The 17,717-nt window shown below is 38.8% G+C and overlaps 2 protein-coding genes across 2 annotated transcripts in view; one reads left to right on the forward strand and one right to left on the reverse strand.

Moving 5' to 3' along the window:
- Positions 1 to 17,717, forward strand: part of dock8 (dedicator of cytokinesis 8) — an 85,457-nt gene that overhangs the window by 39,063 nt on the left and 28,677 nt on the right. Inside the window, exons 13-21 of the mRNA XM_088910667.1 lie at positions 206 to 299; positions 741 to 903; positions 10,383 to 10,500; positions 10,803 to 10,873; positions 11,296 to 11,440; positions 12,861 to 12,962; positions 13,260 to 13,355; positions 15,828 to 16,062; positions 17,219 to 17,383. Coding sequence (XP_088766793.1) covers positions 206 to 299; positions 741 to 903; positions 10,383 to 10,500; positions 10,803 to 10,873; positions 11,296 to 11,440; positions 12,861 to 12,962; positions 13,260 to 13,355; positions 15,828 to 16,062; positions 17,219 to 17,383 — 1,189 coding nt within the window. The remainder of the gene's footprint in view (positions 1 to 205; positions 300 to 740; positions 904 to 10,382; positions 10,501 to 10,802; positions 10,874 to 11,295; positions 11,441 to 12,860; positions 12,963 to 13,259; positions 13,356 to 15,827; positions 16,063 to 17,218; positions 17,384 to 17,717) is intronic.
- Positions 4,550 to 6,645, reverse strand: LOC148837524 (angiopoietin-related protein 3-like). The gene is made up of 3 exons (XM_088911380.1): positions 6,071 to 6,645; positions 5,494 to 5,604; positions 4,550 to 4,703 (listed from the first exon to the last, which is right to left on the reverse strand). The coding sequence occupies exons 1-3, from the start codon at positions 6,545 to 6,547 to the stop codon at positions 4,674 to 4,676; spliced, it is 618 nt and encodes a 205-aa protein (XP_088767506.1). The 5' UTR covers positions 6,548 to 6,645; the 3' UTR covers positions 4,550 to 4,673.

Genomic DNA, 17,717 nt, shown 5'->3' on the forward strand with positions numbered 1-17,717 from the left:
ACTCACGCCAGTTACCCCACAAGCTAGCATGTCTTTGGGCTGTGGGAGGAAACTTGAGCACCCTGAGGAAGCCCAAGTGACCACTGGAAGAACTTACAACCTCCACACGGCTAGCACCCCAGATATGCTCACTCAAAGAAATGTATGTTGCAACTTTGCAACTAGCTGATTATTGTGTGCAAATACATGTCATTTTTTTCTGCAGGAGGGTGATCGGCTCAGTGATGAAGACTTGTTCAAATTTCTGGGTGAGCTTAAGAGATCCTCCACCTTGCAGAGACGAATCAAGACAATGACAGGTAAGTCATCCTAGCAAAAAGCTAGATAGCAAAAAGCTTGATAGTTAACAATTTTGTAGGACTGTAACTATTGTGAAAATGTGAGGCTGATAATATTTTCAAACAAAATTGTTGAGATGTGTTCTAGAGACTCCAGAGGTACGAACTGCACTGACAGTCTATTGATGATAGGCCGCAGTGAATGTGTCTGTTCCAGGATTTGACAAACTCCATTCTGTAATGTGTGATATTTGATAATAGGCTTCAGTTCCCCTTGCCCTTTCCTTCCTGTTTTTTCTCTTTTTGTTTGTTCATTGTTCTGTTTTTGTAAAAAAAACAACAACATCATTTACAGGGTCATATGAGTGGGTCCCTTAGGTGAAAACTGTGAAGACTCTGAAGGCACTGAAAGCTGTGAATGCACAGGATTTGGACTAATGCAACTCTTTGTCCTGGTGTAAGGCTGTATTAAACTGGACCTGGTTCCGGCCCCCGACACCATGCCAGCGTGTCTGTCCAGTGAGCTGATCCCTGTAAGGCCTGCAGCCGAGAAGAACGTGCGCGCCGTCAGGGAGATCCTGGAATTTCCTTCTCGGGAGGTTTTTGTTCCTCACACCACGTACCGGTGAGATACAGGTTTTCCTTCACTGCGTCTTCTTGCTTGGATGCTATTTAAAAGGAAGGGAAGAGCAAGTTTCTTGACCCACACTGATGAAACGTTTGTTTCTTCATTCGGATTAAGACTGGAACCAGGTTTAAGAAGACTGCCATAATAATTTAATTGTGATGTGCAATCAGCAGTTCTTGTAAATGGAGAGAAGGGGATATTGATCAATCAATTAACCAATCAACCAATTGATCAACCAATCAATCAATCACTTATATTCTTATTTCTTTTTATTATAGTGCATTTCAATACAGAGCATTCTCAAGGCATTTTTCCATAAATTATACAATATGTGAAGAAAATAAATTTAAACCACATGTACAAGAGAAATTAAAGAAATAGGTTAAGAATTTAAGGTAATTGAAAACGTATGTTTTTAATTTGAGACTTAAAAACATCAACAGAAGCTGTATTTTAATATGGTCAGGTGACTAATGTTCTATGTGAAAGTCTTGGACAATTGGATCCAGGAACCAGCTGAGCAAAGTAAGGGAACTGGGATGTGTGAATAATATGAGGTTTAATGTATGGGACAGAATCTCTGATGATGGCTAGAGACAGATGCGATATAGGATTATGTTGTAAACATGTTTTGTGGTCAAACCTGTTGGAGTTACCTGAGTTAAGGTGCCTTATTAAGCAAGACAGAAAGCAGCAGCTTTGTATGGGGAAGATGAACTAACATTGTGAGTCAGTCTCATTTTGAGTTTCAAGGCTGTTCATATGTGCGAAGATTTCAGGATGGCAGTTTGTCACCCATGTTGCAGTGTTACTTGCTGCAGCGCAAATATTTCATTTAGAAATTATATACAGGTAACATGTTGATCTCTGAGAACATTTGGAAATCTCCTTTGTTTGCATTATAGCTATGTAACCCTTAATAAAATAAGCTGTTGCCTTGAGTGTTTAAGGTCATTCACTCACAAATGTTTCTAGCTTAAAACTAGTCACAATAAAATATAAATAGCAACAGTTCTCTCTTCTGTTTTCATGGGATGTAGGCTGCATATTTCTGGCCTGTTTACTGAGCCAGGATAGTCTGAATTCCTGGTGTAGAGATACGATGGCGCCATTTCAGAATTAAAAAAATTTAAATTATAATTATTGTGAAAAAGAATTTGACAATTTTGACAGAACAAAATAAGTAAAAGCAACAGAATGGTGTTTTAACACAGAGAGAACTCTCCACACAAAATAAGAAAAATCTATTCCATTTTTGTTTATTTTAACAACTTTTGGGAAGATATTTCCATAAAATATATAAATTTACATTATAGGTGAAATTCCACTCTAGGTGTAGTAAAAACACCAAAATGAAAAACTATACAGAATAAAAAAATATTTTGCTAAACATCGGTATATTGGGTTATAATATGGCATTTAATGTCTTTGTATAATTGCAGTTAAAATAACAGGTACTTAGTTATATTATTTTAAAATTGCTTTCGTAAGACATTGGTTAAGATTAAATGTATTTTATGTATTAGAACTTTATTTGAATGAATATGTTAAACTGTATGCATACATAGCAAAACAGTCATTTAAAAAAAAATAATTTAACAGAATAATTTGCTTGAAATTTAAGAGATATATTCTAAAAAATAGAATGGTTTAGTCAGCCCAAGAGAAACAAAGCCTAATGACTAAACGTCACTACCATAGGCTTATGGGGCAAATTATTTTTACACCTGCGTAAAGGTGATTCTGAAAGAGACCCTATCTACATCATAAAATACAGTCAGTTCTGTGTATACCATGGCCAAATTTAAGATATTCTAATAGGTCGCTGTGGCAGCATGCATAGACTGAAAAGGAGCAGGTAAAGGTTTATTCCACTGTGAAAGGAAAATAAAAGAGACACATCGTTTTGGCATTGGAGCCTTCTTCAGGTGTGACACAAAATGTTGTGTCTCTTTTCTTTTCCTTTCAGCGTGGAATAAACCTTTGCCTCCTCCTTTGCATAATTCAAGACATACTTCTGTCCCTGAGAAATATCACGTGCTTAAGAATGCTTGTTTACACAACACTGCACCGGCGCTCTTCGTCTGTGGATGGCACTTATTACTTAGATTTCCTGGTTTAGGGTTTCAGCTAAAGCAGGTAGGGGCAGTCCCTGGCCCGGAGGATTGGTGTGTCTGTAAGTTTTCTTAAGTAAGTAGGTCTCCTCAATGCAGCAGCTCCTCCCGCCTGAGCTGGGAAAAGTGGTGAAATTGTCCCCATTGAGCTGATAATGAGCTGTTCAGAGCTGAGTTGGAAAGCAAACCTGAACAATGAACCAGGACCATCCATCCTTGAGTTACAGAGTGGTACTGTGCCTTGGGTTTTTTTTAAGAGATATTCACAGATGTGGATGGCAATGTCTTTCCTAGTTAACCTCAGTTTATCCTAACCCCTGCGGAGCTGTATGAGCGCCCCACTTCTGACAGGCAGTTCTGTATCAGTGGAAACACCCAGGAATGGACCACACAAAGTTCCGACCTGATCAGCACTTTGAGAGTGATACAGTATGCAGCAGATGGTTGCTTAGATTTTCTTGGCCCTTATGGGCGGTGCGGTGGCTCTGTGGCTAAGGATCTGCGCTTGTGGTTGGAAAGATGCTGGTTCAAGTCCTGTGGCCAGCAGATGAATCCTACTCCGTTGGGCCCCTGAGCAAGGCCCTTAACCCCAACTGCTCCAGGGGCGCCGTATAAATGGCTGACCCTGTGCTCTGACCCCAAGCTTCTCTCCCTGTCTGTGTGTCTCATGGAGAGCAAGTTGGGGTCTGTGAAAAGACAAATTCCTAATACAAGAAATTGTCTATGGCCAATAAAGTGATCTTATCTTATCTCACTGGACCTGCTGAAGAAACAGGATGGAACAACGGCCCCTCATACAGTATTGTTGCACTAAGCAATAGTCTTAAGCACAGGACACCACCCTGGGGCCATTCAAGAGTGGCAAAGTAGATAGCAATTAAAGTCACCCGTCCATCCGTTTTCTAACAACTTCTTCCTATTCAGGTTGTGGGGGAGCCAGAGCCTATCTTGGCAAACAAGGTGCAAGACTTAGTGTACTGAGGTGGAGTCCTCAGTACACTGGATACAAGTTATGAGACTTCACAAGAGCTCTTGGCATTTTTTTCCTTAAACTCGCATGACCTTTCACTATTTGGATTTCTGTAAAAAGGGGCATAGCTTGTGTTGTCGCAGGATATGATAGCGTTGATGCAGAAGAGTAAGCAGACAGTACTCAATTCAGTTGTGAGAATGTACAGTAGATGTAAGGTCAACTGATTAGCCAGGTGCCAAGAGCAACGTTGTTGTCTACATGGTCTTTATGAGAAAACCTTTGTCATAATTGGCAGAAAACATTACACAAGACCTACTGTTTACACTAGAGAGTGGCTTTCAGACATAAATCAGGAATTTTTCATCCTTTAGTACATAACTGGGAAATCCTTGAACTAGATCCAAAAGTTACACTTGATCTTTATGACACTGATCTTTATTTTCTATACCAGAATTGTAATAGAATTTCTTAAATTAACTTAATTTCACACCACTATGCTTCAAAATAGGAGATATGTGGCAATTAGTTCAATAAAATGTGCAACAATGTGTAAATTGAGCAAAATCAGGTTTATTGAGTTTATGTACCTAGTGTTATGTTTTTAAATGTTAATATATGCCTTGCTCTCACTATTCTTGTCCCATCTGTAAAATTCCTTCCAGTTAGCCTTTGAGTATTCTTCAATTTGTGTTTTTCTTGTAGTTGAAAACCTGTAAAAGACAGTAATATATAAAAAATAATATTAGAGGCCATGTCCAGCATTGTCCAGCTCTGTCTTCTAGTTCAGCGAGCAGCCTCCTGTTTCTTAAGTTGTCATAAAAATGTTTGTTTGCTAACTTAAGATGACTAGTTGTCACTATAAGCCTTGTTTTAAATTTACCGGGAGATGTCTACTACATAGTGAAGGTGTTTAATGATTCCATCATCCTAATTTAGTGATTGCTCACAATTCCCACTTAACAAGACTTCAGACCTCAATAGTTACATTGGATACTTATTTGACAGTTATTTATATAATTTATTCTTTATGTAGTTCATAAAATGTTAAATTGGAATTGGAACGTTGAGTGTCAAAATTGGCTGTTTGTGTAGTATTTTATTTGTATCATTGGATATATTATTGTACAGATCTTGAATTATTTTTTTATTTTGACATTTCTAAAGGTCCAAAAAGCAACTTGCTCCAAGGTTTCCGTGCACAAGTGAGTTAGGAACTCGGAAAGATTCTTAGTGTTTGTTTATTATTAATTGTGACATTTATTGATAAGAATGCTTTCAAAACTTTCTCTTTGAAAACTAGTGACATTTTCAGATACTATGGCACAACCAGTAAAGGGTCATGTTTTATTGGATTATTGAAGTTGGACATTGGAATACGTGGAATACTTATTGAAGTATTAGACATTGGAATACTTATTGAAGTATTGGACATCTTTTTCTAGAGAGAACATGTCCCTGAATATTAATACAAAATTTTAGGATTAAGAAAGCATTTCAGACCTGGTTCTGCATGGCTTCGATGTGCTGTTCCTGCTGGTTGATCTGTTCTTCTTGAATCGCTACCACTGCTTCTAGTTCAGTGAGCAGTCTTGACTGGACTTCTACTGAAGACTAGATAGAATGGAACCACGTTAGTGATCTGGATTTTCAGAACTGCCAGGCATGTTAGTAACAAAGCTTGATCTGACATTTTCACTCAGTTATATGGTGGTTACGCAGTGTGCAATGTTGTTCTATTTTAAATATTGCATGACAAACTATAAAAAAAAACAAAGGCTCTCTACGGAGGAACTGAAAAAGTCCTGAATTATAGCGATTTTTCTTTTGGTGCGTAATAAGGCTTTCCTGTCATAATTCATAGACAGGAAGCCTGCTATAGATAATGACACATTTTTTATGGTGTTTGCCTTGTGTAAGTTTTTCCTTTCAAATTGAGATTTTTTTTTAAATTTTGCCTCTGTGATTGAAGTGTCTAATGTGAAATAAATCCCTTTAAGAATGAAGATAGGAAATGGAAACAGGACCAACAAAGAAGGAACATGTGTTTGCCAATGTGAAAATACACTATCCCACTTACTTTGAGGAGAGTCGGATTCAGAGGCTGCTGTAGCCCCAGACTGGGTTGTGAGGTCCATTGCACCTTTCTCTCTGCAATGGCCAGTCTCTTGGCAAGGGCGTCCTTACAGCCCTCCAGGGAGTCAAATTGATGCCTGAGCTCTTCGGCACTCTTCTGTAACCTCTCACGCTGGATGGTGAACACTTGGCCATCTCTCTTTAAATCCGCCCACGTCTCAAGTACCTCAGCTCCCTTAGTGCGCAGCTCTGACAGCGTTTCACTGAAGGCTGACAGGCTATCAACGATGTTTTCCATGCGTTTGCTGCTGTAGAGGGTCTCTTCCCTCAGAGCTGATGCTAGCTGCAGAAGACCATGCGAAAGAATATCAGCTTGCCCAGGAGGGGCAAAAAGCTCTTCTGGGTCTTGTCCCGGGCTTTTGTCACCCGGGCAGAGGCCAGGAAAGCAAAAGCACAACTGAATGATGTGGCTCGTCTTCATTATTTCCTGTGTCTTTTTTACTCTGCTGTTCCCTTGTGATGACGGTATACAGTGCTCCAGAGACAGGACAAGGGAATTTCAAATCCTCTGGAAGGAGTGTAACTGTGAAGAGGCGTGAGACTGACAAAAACAAGAGGGAGTACCCTTTAAATGCCAGCCCATTAACTCATTAGCATGCAAACAAAATAGCGACTTGTTTGTTCTTAATCACTAGATTTTGGGTGTGTAATTGAAACCGCTGTTTTCTGGTCCAGAAGTTTAGGTTGGATATATTTGATATTGACAATTTAATGCCAAATGTAGGAACAGTCCACTTGACAGTAGATTGCTATGAAATATGGTATAGGTATGCCTTATTTTTTATGGCCTGTGTTTAATATGAAATATTCTTGTCTTTTTTGGAACTCTGTACAAATCACATCAGTGTTGGAAGTCACTCGTGAAAACTACAGTTCCAAGGTATTTGCTGTAAAGCACTTTGGCAAGCCTGATCACAGGTAACATACCTACTGTATACGAACATAAGAACTATGTTTATTGGAGGTCCACACTTTCTTTATATTTAAAATTATAACAAGAAGAATATTTCAGAATTTTATGCATTTGGAATAGAATTCCACTCCTAGCTGTGATTTCTTAAGCCAGAAGATAACAAAAATATCTTTAAAACAATTCTGTGTTTAAACACCAGAGGGAAACCTTCTGTAGGACCCAAATGAGCGATAAGGCTTCTGGACTGAGTGTACTGGTTTGTGTTCAGCTGTCAGTGGTTGTGCTTTTACAGTATTAGACATGGATGCTGAAATAGAGAATGCAACTTTGTTCTTATGTTGTACTTTTATTTTATATAAATTATAGATTTTTAAGTCTTTCTTTTATTTTAATTACTTTCATATCATGTAATCTTTTGCTGTTTAGAACAACACAATCAATTCAAGTGACCAAAACCTCTTATTTCTCAGCACTTTAGAGATACCATGCTAATTATGTAAACATTGAGTGTCATACAATTGAGCTCTGAAGTGTGCAACTATTCCTAACAGTGATACAAGTTTGTGGGATGACATGCTGTAGCAAACATAGTCCAAGCATTCCTGTGTTGTTTCCTTGAACTTTTCCTTCCTTGGCATATCATCAACAAGACAGAAATAAACACCAGTGCAGAACCTTGAAGCGCATGTTTTTCTACTACCCTAGGCTATAAACCATTTTGAGACACATTAGTTCTGGCAAAAAACACCTTTTGAAGAAATAATATACAAATTAATTAAACAGTAATGAATTTCTGATTTTTAATGAGAATTAACATTAAAACCACAATGTAATATGTTTGTGGTTGGTTTGATAGGTTTCCTACTGTACACATTCATTTTTCTAGTGGAGAGGTTCAAAGTACTCTCTTGTTGTGATTAGGTCTAAGCATAAAATGTCCCAATTAAGAAATGTTTTACGGTAATGAAAAGTGATGATGATGATGATAAAGATGATGATAATGATGTTGGTGCAGGGGCATGGTAGGTAATACTGCTGCTTGACAGCTCTCGGGTTCTCTGTTCAATTCTGGATTGGGGGAGCCCTGTGTGAGGAGTTTGTATATTATCCCTGTGTACCCTTTCTATACATATGTGTTTCCTGTGGGTGCACCAATTTGCTTTCACTTTCCAAAGATGATAATTGGTTAATTGGTGCCTCTGAACCAACTGTATGTGTCCTGTGATAGAATAGAAATTAAAATGTAGACCCTAATGAGTTGTTTCAGTATGAATTGTGTATTTTATACATAGAAGAATTAACTGCTTGTTTAAAGGTTGAGGAACGTACAGTATCTAGATCCTAATAATTCATTAGTAAAAGGCATGACAATGGTACATTACCCAAGGAACATAGGTTTCAGTTAAGTGAACATTTCAAGTTTTCTCTGTTGTGGAGAAGCGCTACATCACACAATTCATAAAACTGCTCAAACTTTGAATCATTCAGACCAAATTGTTGTGAAACATAATAGCACATTTAGGTTTAGTAGATACTGGAGCCTATGGATGAAAACTAAGGGGTACGTGATCCAGGATATCCAGTTTAAGGTTGTGCAGGTCAGTGTTATTACTATTATTTGCTTAGCAGGCAGTAAGTGGCACACCACAGGTGATAACAAGATCCCACACGTGACCTTTGCAATATCAATATGCTGATTAGAGCCACACCGTTCAGGAGAGCACAGCTGTCTTCTATCTGCTAAGAAAAGAATAGTGTTGAGAGTTGACATGAGTGTTAAAATCTCTTAAAATATAAATAATTTTGTAAAATTTATTCCAAAAGAATCTTCAGGTGTTACAAGAAAGTGTGAGGATCCTTCCAGTAAATTAGTAATTTACAAATGACTGCATTTCTGCAAACTCCTACTTGTTTTTATTGTTAAAAACTCGGTAGCTGCATGAGTAAACTCCTGAGTTTGCACACTTCTGTCTTGACTTGTGTTAATTATGTTGTATGCCGGAGTTCTAAACTTACAATAATGCTGTTGAAGCTAGTAATTGAGCTGCCTCACAGCTCTTGGGTCCTGGGATCAAGTTCATGCTGAGCTGCCGTCTCTGTTGAGTTTGTGTGTTTTCCTCCATGTTCATGTGGGTTTTTTCCCCACCTTCCAAAGAGGGCAGAGCTATCTGTAAATTGGTCATGTGTACTGTACAGTGGGCTGGTTTTCCATCTAGGGTGTAGAGTTCTGCATTCTGCCCTTTACTTCCAGGATAGGCTGACGCCACTTTTGAGAGGAAAAAATGCGCTTTGATTATTGAAGGATGGTATAGCGACATCTAGATGATATACTAGATGATATAGCGACATCTAGTGTTCAAGGGCGGAATTGCAAGACTCTGAAGGATGTCGACCAAAGGGCTGGAAAAACAAAATAAACTAAAACTTGTTATTTCTGTTCATTTTCCTTCCGAAAATCAACAACAGCTAGGTTTTTGAAAAGTGCTGCACAGATGATGTTTAGCTTATCCATTTTGCTTAAAAAGCAAAAAGAATGGGAAAAACTGAATTGTGAAATCGGCACCATTTCCTCTTCACCTCCTACCACATCAGCTTACCAGCACAAACAGACCCAGGCAGGCAATGTGGAAACGCTCATTGGATACTCGGTGAGCCTCAGCTCTTTTCAGCCTAACCTGACACAGTTACAACACAGCGGAGCACTTCGAAATTCTAAGCAGACCTGTGAAGCACAGAAGCTCTTTCATTTCACACCCAGCTTGTTTATTCACTACACCTCACACAGCAGAGTTCCCAGTGACAACAGGATGATTTTTAGTACAGTATTGGCAAAGAACTAGGTTTCTGTATACCGGTGTAAAAATAATGTTGAGCTTCACCATTCCTATTGTTTCTTAAGAAGAAAAAAAAGGGGAAATACTAAATTGTGAAATAATTGAAGAAGAAGGCTACACAGCCAAAACATTTTTCTTGTTCTTTACCTGTCTGCATGGAATTAATCTTTACCTGTTCCTTTGCAGCCTACGCATGCTGACCCAGCTACAGTACCTACTCGAACTGATTTAATCACATTTTAGTTTGCCAACCTCAACTTAGAGCTTTCCAATTACACTTAAGTCTCCTGAACTCCAGTGAAATGGAGTAGATCTCATTTATTATGATATACATATTTGAAATGTTTCTTAATAGGTGTCTCTGTGGCCTTCATTCTCATTAGAGCTAGTAAAATAGATCCTGTTTTGGAGGGACCAGGGGACGAGTGCATGTCACCTCCACTCGTCATCACGGTTTGAGGCTATATTGGACCAGGACTAATTCAAAACAATGTCGCTTGCTTTTCCAGAAACCTTCTCTTCGTCTATCCACAAAGGCTGAGCTTTGCTAATCGGCTGGCATCTGCAAGGAACATCACCATCAAGACGCAGTTCATGTGTGGGGAGGATGCAAACAGCGCCATGCCAGTGCGTGACACACTTCAGTTTTCTCTCCTGCTACAAAATAGCCATAGAAAGGCATAAAACACAGTATTTACTGCATGATTACATTTTCTCAATCTTTTGAAATTTTGCTACATATTTACAGATTTAAATTGATGTTTCTTTCGATCTCTACTGTATATAAAACATGTCAAGTTGAAATGAAAATGTTCAAAATAGTGACTAGTTACCTGCATACACCGTGAAAGTGAAATCATCTGTACCATGGAGCTTTTGTACTGTACTGTAATTTAGAAAACATTTAGTATCATCCTATTTTTTCTTAGGTCATTTTCGGAAAGTCCAGTGGACCTGATTTTGTACAGGAAGTGTACACACCCGTTACTTACCACAATAAGTAAGTATTTTTCAGGGAAAAATTACATTCTTCGTTGTGTTTTTCAGTGGTTGTTAAAAGTAAAGGCTTTCTGGAAGTGGTATCAGTTTACAGCTCATCTGTAATAGTCATGGCACTGGAGAGTAGTGACATGGTGCATGTTGCTATTTACATGATTAGGTGTTTTTCTATCTAACTAGCAGAAAAAATAACGTGCCCTGGTCATTTCCTTGAAACAAGAAGCCTCCTGTTTTTCGCTGTTCATGTAGAGAGACAATTCTAAACAAAATCATTTGAAAAACACTCCTTTCAAACATAAAATCTTTTTATGTTCTGATGAATTGTTTTATTCATAAACAAGCTTTGTGACTATACAAGTTTTGTGGAAGTAAAGTAGCGCAAATATTCTACAGATCAGGTGTTTTTTTTTCCTTTTTGCACAGGGCTCCTGACTTTTACGAAGAAGTGAAAATCAAGCTGCCAGCCAAACTTACAGAGAGGCACCATCTCCTCTTCACCTTCTACCACATCAGCTGCCAGCAGAAACAGACCCAGGCAGGCAATGTGGAAACGCTCATTGGATACTCGGTGAGCCTCAGCTCTTTTCAGCCGAAACTGCCACATGTGGCATTACGTGGGGGCGTGTTCAGTGTGGAGGCGGAGCCTTGGATTAAGAGCAATGTGTCTGATTAAGGACGAGCCGCAGCTGTGGTGGTCCTGTGAGTCACACCGAGCACCTCCCCAGAGGGACGAGCAGACCCCCGCAAGGGGAGAACCTTCCAGCAACAGTCCCGGAGGGGGTTGTGGAGAGAGCATTAAGGCTGCGATTTTGCTTCTTTTTCTTTTCTCCTTCACCAGGGCAGGTTGAGTTTTCTATTGTTTTTGGCCTTGCTCTCCTTTTCTTCCAGTCTGGACCCCGTTAAACAGGGACAGTCCAGTCTGGACGCCGCTGTGCAAAGTGGCGTGTTTTTTCTTTTTCCTTTTTTTTCTCGGTTTTTGCTAGCCTCACGCTGGTGCCTCCCCCCTCAGACGGGGCATCGACCTTTACCGGTGTCCGCCGCGGCTCCCCCCACTCTCACAGTGTTCCACACAGTTACCACACAGCGGAGCACCTCGAAATTCTAAGCAGGCCTGTGAAGCACAGAAGCTCTTTCATTTCACAGCCAGCTTGTTTATTCACTACACCTCACACAGCAGAGTTCCCAGTAATGACGGGATGATTTGTAGTTCAGTATTTACAAAGAAACGTGCTCTACAGTGAGAGAAGGTGCACTTTGAAATAAATGGAACATTGTCATGTACGGTACCGGGCCGTCTGAGCAATTGTCATTGCTGAATTTGTCTGTTGCTGCTCGTTGTAATTTAACATATTTGCCAGTATTGCTTGTACTGCAAAATGTATTTTTGCTACTTCTGTACAAGTACAAGCATTAGCCTGTTTGATAACAACATAGTTTTTGCACACTTTTGCAAAACATTGCACAGTTTTGCAGTTTGGATGTTTTCGATATAGAATAAATAATATATTTAACAATGGATGCTGTGCAGGGAGGTTATTTTCCCACATTTGAAATCTGTAATCTTAATATGTTTTTAAAGGCATTATTATAATGCTTCAGAGTTTTTGACATCTTCAAGTAGGGTAAACCCACAAATGTGTTGCTTACCATGAACCTTACAAATAGAAGCCAAAAGCCTTTACTCAGTTGTAATTATGTAAAGCCCTTACACGTGTGTTCACTTGATTTTGTTTAATTTCAGTAAATAGAGAAAACCAAGGGACAGCCATCTAGCCTATTTATCTGCTCATAGTGCTTAATCCATAGGGCTTATCTAGCTGCCTTTTGAAAGAAACCAGGGTCCCAGCTCTGCCACACACGGCTTGGTAGCATATTCTAGACTCTCCCAACCCTTTGTGTAAAAAAGTCCTTACTTCTCACATTTTTTTAAATTCAGATTTAAATACTCAGCTTTAAATAATCAAGTGAGTCTTTATTGTGTGTTACAGTGGCTCCCTATTGTAACTAATGATAGATTGCAAGTTGGACAGCACTGCCTACCTATAGCCTTGGATCGACTGCCCAGTAACTACTCACTGCATTCTCCAGAGGTATGTTTAATTGGCACTTCTTTCACTTTGCACTTTTCTTCCTTAGAATCTACTCAGATACTTACCTCAGTATCAGTGAATGGTTTCGCTAATACAGTAGTATCCAAATTTTCCTACCTACTTTTTAAAATATTTATTGTACTAGGATGTTTTTAAGCTTTATCTACCAACAGCAATTTACTGTACATACAAACAGAGACGACTGATATCTAGGCATCTGAAATTAACCAAGGAGTATTCAGCTTTACTTCAAAAATGTCTTTAATTTTCTGTCGGTTCTACCTTTTTGTTCCACAGAAAGTCCCTCTACAGAATCCTCCTGTAAAATGGGTGGAAGGCCATAAAGGTGTTTTCAGTCTTGAAATACAAGTAGTATCTTCTGTTCACACACAGGTAAGGTGCATTCCTGGTTAAATCCCCACGAACAAACAAACTAAACTGGTTTTGTATTTGGTATTCTGCGATATTTAAAGATTGTAGAAGGAAGTGCTTTATATTAGTGATTTATTTAAAGTAAAGACAAGAAAACCAGACATATATTCAATAGATACTCGTGTAATTTATACGTAGAGTAAGCTTTGAGGGCAGTATAAAAACTAAAGTTCTTGTAATGCTCATTAAAAGAGATATGCTAGTTTAAGTAAAAAACATTTTTCCATGCTTTGTAGCCAAGATTGTTATGTTAGTTAACCCTCAGAGATTTTGACTCACAATTTAACTAGACTGCAGTGTATAATTCTCCCATAATTATGTAACATGACTTGAGTTTGTATCAGATAAGGAAAGAGGCAATACACATTAAACAGGAGTAGTGCAGGGTAAATCATTAATTGGTGACTGAACCATGGACATGTGTGAGTTTGCATTTGTACTTTTACTTTTAGCTGAGTTGCCCATAAGCCAGACCATGCAGTAGTTTAAAATCACAGTATACCTAGTAGAATGCATTTAACATTGCAGCTCACAAATCAAGGCTCATTTACTGCATTTATTTTGGAAGTTACTTGATTGAGTTGAGATTTTTCTAGATTTTTGTTTAATGTGAAATTATTAAAGGGACATCATAAAGGCCACAAATGGGAAAATGTCATTCAGCTCGTTTTGTTCTATTAGTGTAGTCAACATCATGCCAAGCATAATCTTCACTTGAGCTCTCTTGAAATCAGTCAATAAAGCAGCTACGAGTCCAAGTTTATTAAGATCATGAAGTCTTGCAGATAAGTTCATGAACCCTAACTTCTGTACAGTTCAATACAGTTTATATTACACATTGTCCATCTCTTGCTGAAGAAATTAGCGATCAATTTTAGTTCTCCCCTTGCTTCTATATAATGGGTAGCTTAAATAGACATTTATTGACATTTAAATGGACTGTTGTGTGGTCACTACACATTTTGATAAATACCCGGTAGTGTTTATAGTGTTAATAGGGTTTAAAACTACAAGTTGCATGTTTTTTTTCACTCAGTAAGAATGAAATATTGTAAAATTACAAAGCACTTTGACTTTTTTTGCTGATCAGATTGTCATATTTTTCACATATATTCACATATTTGGTGTAATATAACACTAACATACATACAGTAACTGCATTAGTCATCTTTTTAACCTTCTGATTTTCCATTAATCTTAGATGCATTACTTTATTTACTGTTCTTTTGCAGATATAGTTATGAAATAACTTTTAGTATTTAAGTGTTTTTACTCATATGCTTGCAATACATTGTACTTTTACCTACAACATATAGTACTTCTAATAATATATATTTTATAAAGTGCTTTTTATCCTTTTTTCCCTTACTATTTTACTTCTTTGGTTTATTAAACCAATTAGCCACTGCTTCCCAGACCTTGACTTACTTTTGAAATGAGCCCATTCTGCACTTCAAGCAGAATATCTTTAAAATGTCTTATCTACTTCTCTTGAACTCTTTTTCATTCCTTTATACTGTCTGCTTTTCTGAAATCATTTGCATTCTACATTTTTATAATATTCTTCAAAGTATATCATATTTCTCTGGTTTCTTACTGCATGTCTCACGTTTGTTTTCCTTATCCTATTTCGATTGTTTGAAAGACTAGATGAATTCATTCATTCCTTCTGGATGGTGCCTAGACTACCCAAGACAGTAGCTCTGATACTAGAATTTTTGGTCTCAACTTCTGAAATCCTTGATCCGTGTGAGGAAACCCACATCTCCCATTTTGTTACATGAGACTGTATTTTAATTGATACCTGAATTTGACAGTCTGTAGTATTTCTACCCTTATGCCTTTTGAATGTTTTTATAGATCCGATCTACATATATTCTGAGACCCTTATTCCTACTTCAGTTCCTGTGCCTGAATGTATAATGCTACACCTCCACCTCCTCCATCTTCCAGTCTCTTCTGAACATTGTGTATCTGTGTTACTGCTGTGTTATTCACTGTCACTTTCAGCTATCCATGTCTCTTTACTTCCCCTCACATCACACACATATGGCGATACATTAGATTGTGTTTCCTGTATACAGTTCCTAACAGTCCTGGCATTTATGTATAAGCATTAATTACCAGGTCCTTTGAAGTCCTGCTTTTTTTCCTGGAGGGTTTTCTTTTTGTCTCCACTCTCTGTGTTCTTTATACTGTAGATCATTGCCCCTAGCAGATTGGTACCTTTCTCATTCAGTTGTAATCTAGCATGTCTTGTTCCCACTGGCCCAGAGTGCAGAAGCATCCTTCAGAATATCATACAAATGCAAGGGATAACCATGATAAATTCTTCGTTTAAGATGGAGTTAGCCTAGAAAGTGGTTTCCTTGGTTTGTATCAAAGCTGTTATTGCAACTTTTGTAAACAGAAATATCCTGTTTTTTTCCCTAGGATAATCATTTGGAAAGGTTCTTCACTCTGTGTCATGCCCTGGAGGGTAAAGTCACATTTCCAATTCGTGTTCTGGAAGACAAGATTCCTGAAAGCAAGCTGGAGCAGGAGCTGAAACTGAGCATCATCTCTCTTTCCTCGTCTCGGCTGGAGCCCCTCGTCCTCTTCCTGCACCAGGTTCTGGACAAGCTCTTCAGGTTGATTGTGCAGCCCATGGTAATCGCAGGACAGACAGGTAGGTTCTTTCTTTGGAGAACTGAGGTCACATTGTTTGGATATTCACTAAATCAAGTCAAAACTGATTTTCATTAAATAATAATTTCTTACACCTTCATAGCGCTTTCGTGATACTCCATTCAAAGTGCTTTACAGTAATGGGGACTCCCCTCCACCAATGTACAGCCCCACCTGGATGATGCAATGGCAGCCATAGTGCACCAGAACGCTCACCACACATCAGCTCTCAGTGAGGAGGAGAACAGAGTGATAAACCAGTTCATAGGTGGGGATTATTAGGAGGCCATGATTGGCAAAGGCCAATGGGACATTTGGCGAGGATGCCAGGGTAACACCTCTACACATTTTGCAAAACACCGTGGGATTTTTAATGACCACAGAGAGTCAGGACCTCAGTTTTACATCTCATCCGAAGGACAGCACCCTTTTACAGTATAGTGTCGCCGTCACTATACTGGGGCATTAGGACCCACACAGACCATGGGGTGAGCGCCCCCTGCTGGCCCCACTAACACCTCTTCCAGCAGCAACCTTAGTTTTTCCCAGGAGGTCTCTCATCCAGGTACTGACCAGGCTCGCTCCTGTTGAGCTTCAGTGGGCTGCCAGTTGTGAGTTGCAGGATGATATGGCTGCTGGCTAAAGTAGTGGTTAATGTTGTGCCCTGACATTTTTTACATAACCTGTTGTTGTTTGAGTTAGGTTGCTGCAAAATATGCAAGTGGGGTCCCAGCCTCCAGGTCCTCTGGCTAGGGGGCTAGCCCTCAGTCAAGCATGTTAAGCCAAACTATAGTCAGTAAACTTAATAATACCTAAATACTCAACTGCATGTAATTCTCGGACGCTATTTCTCGTGAACTACCAAATGGACAAGATGGGCTGTCTCCTCTCATCTGTAACAGTAATTGTGGCTCAAATTGTTCTCAGGCTAGCAGCGTGGATCAGTGGTGAGGGTTCTTGCCTCATATCTGGAAGGTTGTAAGTTCGAATCCCACGCAAGGTACTACTGTTGTACCCTTAAGCAAGGTGTTTCGCCTGATTTGTTCTAGTAAAAAAAACAGGTGTAAAAATCGGTATGAATGTAAGTTTCTTTGGATGAAAGCATCAGTCAGATAAGGATTAGTCTTATGTTCAATGATGTCTGATCTGTTTTACAGCCAACCTTGCCCAAATTGCTTTTGAATCTGTGGTGTCAGTCGTGAACAGCCTCCACAACAGCCAAGAACTTGCCAAGGATCAGCATGGACGAAACTGTCTCCTGGCCTCATATCTGTATTATGTGTTCAGACTTCCAGACACACAAAAAGAGATATTAAGCACAGGTAATATTTGAACAGGCAAACTTTTTTAAAATAAAGAATCGTTATATTCTTTAATATATTGGTCATATCAAGCTGTTATTTCAGAGCCCAGTTTGAAAAAAACAAGTAGACAAGGTTCAGTCTTCCATCTTGTGGGAAATAAGAAAAAACAGTCTTTCTCCATGTGAGAAATTGGTTCTTTTTTTTATAAGTGTAACATTGAGTGGACAAGGAACATTAATGAGTGAATTCTAGAATTCTAGGCTCTTATTTCATTTGGTTTCATGGAGATAGTTTAATCTAAATCACAGGCCGGAGAAACATGATTTCAGACAGTAGATTTCAACAGACCACA

The sequence above is a fragment of the Atractosteus spatula genome, chromosome 3, assembly GCF_055471065.1.
Source record: "Atractosteus spatula isolate fAtrSpa1 chromosome 3, fAtrSpa1.hap1, whole genome shotgun sequence".
NCBI classification, from domain to species: Eukaryota; Metazoa; Chordata; class Actinopteri; order Semionotiformes; family Lepisosteidae; genus Atractosteus; species Atractosteus spatula.